We start from the raw sequence: 2,968 nt of genomic DNA on the forward strand, positions 1-2,968 counted from the left end.
AGTAGCAACGAAAATAATTTTATGGTTGGGGGTCACCACAACATGAGGAACTATATTAAAGGGTCGCGGCATTAGGAAGGTTGAGAACCACTTTAAGTGTCAAGCTGCCCCATTCACAGTCCCGCCTCTAACCAACTGGGAACCACGAACACTGATCAGCTGTCTGCACCTCAGTTTTCCCATATGTAAAACAGGGTAAAGACGTGCTCATAGGGCTGCTATAAGGACTTAATAAGTCAACACAAGACAGGGCCTTTAATGAAGCTCGTGGACTAATTGAAGTGCACTCTTGGGGCATAAGAATGTGTCAGCAACATTGGTTATTTCCAGCTGCATCAAAGTACTGGCTGAGAAAGGGTGGCAGAGAGCATGGGCTCTGGGCTTGAACACTCGCTCCACCCCTTATGAAATCTGGGCAAGTATTCACCTCTCTGTGCCTCAGTTTCCCCATCTGTAAAGTGAGGACAAAAACAGCACCTCCCACACCCCATTCTGAGGGTACAGAGGGTTAGGATGTATAAAGTGTGTCAGAGAGTGGCACATAAGTTGGATAGCTCAGTTATTTTTATTACTAAACATAGAAAAAGTAATTACATTTTATTTTGTTGACAAACTCTTCAAACTTAATATCCAGGGAGAAAAATAATAACCTGTCTTAGAGGGAGTAGGCTAACACAACTGGGGAAAAGAGAGCATCTCTTTCATTCAATTTTTAATTGTCTTGGCCCAGGGAGAAGGTACGGGGGTTTCAGCAATAACCAGCGGAAAGGGGAGCTCTGGTTACATGAATCAAGGCAAACGGATCGTGTGTCTGCTTCCTCTCCCAGCCCTGAACAGGCAGTCCCCCATCCACCCTGGGTTTGAGTTACAAAAGACCCTTCACAAGGCATTTGCTGGAATCTGGAACACTTTTTCTTGTTGGAATAATGTTGAGCAGTTTCCAAGACAGCCACAGCTCACCCGTGATGTTAAGAGTTAGTGCAGGGGCACCAGGCAGTGTGACCAGCGCTAATCCCCGCTCTGCCCCAGCCGCGTGACCTTGCACAGATCGGCCAACCTCTGAGTCTCAGCCAGCCTGCCTGCCTGCCTCCCCGGAAGCTGGAGAGGACCACATAGCATTGGCCAGAAAAGGGCTCTGAGCCCCAGGAGTACTGATGATACTGCTCTTCGTCCTGAAAGAAAACGCAGTAAAGATTCCTTGGAGTCGCTCGTGCTCCAAATCAGAGCCCCAAGCCCAGGTTGGCAAAGCAGTTTTCACTCTGTCTTAACAGCTCACCTGGGAGATGTACCCACCAGCAGTACTTTTTAAATTATGGTAAAATACACATGATATCAAATTTACCATAGTAACATGCACATGACATAAAATTACCACTCTACAGTGAACTATTTAGTGGCATTAAGTATTTAAAATGTTGCACAACCATCACCCCTGTCTAGTTTCAGAACTTTTTCACCCCAAAAGGAAACTCCGCACCCATGAGCAGCCTCTCCCCAGGCCCCTGTCCCTCCAGGCCCTGGTAACCACTAATTTCTATCCTGGACGTCTATAATAATAGAAGTGTAATATGCAAATCGACTGAATGGCCAAACAGCAGAATGACCGTCCAGATGACCTTCTGGACAAAGCCGGGGCTGCGAGAGCTGAGCACCTTGCACAAATTTCGTGCATCAGGCCTCTAGTTTCTTATAAATGGGATCATGCAATATGTGCTCTTTTGTGTCTGATTTCTTTCAGGTGGCATAATGTTTTCAAGGTTAACCCATGTTGTGACATGTATCAGTACTTCATTTCTTTTTCTGGCTGAATAATAGTCCACTGCATGGTTAAACCACAATTTGTTCACCCACTTACCTAGGGATGGACATTTGGGTTGTTTCTATCTTTTAACTATTGTATATAATGTTGCTATGAACATTCAGGTACAAGACTTTGTATAAACAATTCTTTTGAGATATACCCAGAAATGAAACAGGTACATCGTATGCTAATTCCATATAACTTGTGTGAGGAACCACCAAAATGTTTTCCACAGTGACTGCACCGTTTTACACCCTCATCCGCAACATCTCGGGGTTCCTGTTTTTCCCCCTGTGTGACCAACATTTGTCATTTCCACCTTTGCTGATTATGGCCATCCTGATGGGTGTGACCCCACATTGACTGTGGGCTGTCCCTAGCATCTAAGGCCAGCCAGTTCGAGATTTCATTACGCCAGGACCAGACTCTGAAGTACTGAGACTGGCTTTGGTGGGGACCCTTCTTCCTGTGTGTACATGTTCCTAGCAAAGATGATGCAGCCAGAAGCTGTATTAAGGAATGTCATCTGTCCAAAGGGCAAGTGTCATGCTAATCTGGCACGCCCCACGGAGAAGGGACCGCACCAGCAGCTGTGCCTGGACAGGACGGCAGGCAACACTAGCTGCACGTGGGAGCCCTTCCACCGGGGGTCCTGCGTGCCTTCCGTTCGCTGGTCACGCCTCAGGGGCTCGTGTCAGTGTCCGTGGGGCGGGGAGCAGAATCTGACGGCGTGCCTGCCATTTGCTTCCGCAGCCGGCCTGGTCCTGGGGTCTGAGCACGAGACCCGTCTGGTGGCAAAGCTGTTTGAACAATATAACAAAGTGGTGCGGCCAGTGGAGGACCACCGCCAGGCCGTGGAGGTCACCGTGGGCCTGCAGCTGATACAGCTCATCAACGTGGTGAGACAGAGTGCCCGGCTCCCACGGCAACCCCCTCTCCCCGAGCACCCTCCCCTCGGCTCCCCTCTCTGCCCCCTAAACGTGGGTCTTGTCTTTCTTCAGGATGAAGTCAATCAGATCGTGACAACCAATGTTCGACTCAAACAGGTAATTCAGCTAGATAATTGCGTTTGTGTTGTTTGTTTTCACCCTGAAATTTAACCTGGGCCCAGAGTAAATCAATTTGGGCTAAAGAGGCATATACCAAAGTGTTAGAGTAAATATTTGG

General features: G+C 48.0%; 1 protein-coding gene across 1 annotated transcript in view; it reads left to right on the forward strand.

Moving 5' to 3' along the window:
• The window catches only part of CHRNA1 (cholinergic receptor nicotinic alpha 1 subunit), an 18,064-nt gene that overhangs the window by 3,646 nt on the left and 11,450 nt on the right, over window positions 1-2,968 (forward strand). The window contains exons 2-3 of the mRNA XM_006760599.2: window positions 2,555-2,700; window positions 2,803-2,847. Coding sequence (XP_006760662.1) covers window positions 2,555-2,700; window positions 2,803-2,847 — 191 coding nt within the window. The remainder of the gene's footprint in view (window positions 1-2,554; window positions 2,701-2,802; window positions 2,848-2,968) is intronic.

Source organism: Myotis davidii, unplaced genomic scaffold (assembly GCF_000327345.1).
Source record: "Myotis davidii unplaced genomic scaffold, ASM32734v1 scaffold370, whole genome shotgun sequence".
Classification (NCBI taxonomy): Eukaryota; Metazoa; Chordata; class Mammalia; order Chiroptera; family Vespertilionidae; genus Myotis; species Myotis davidii.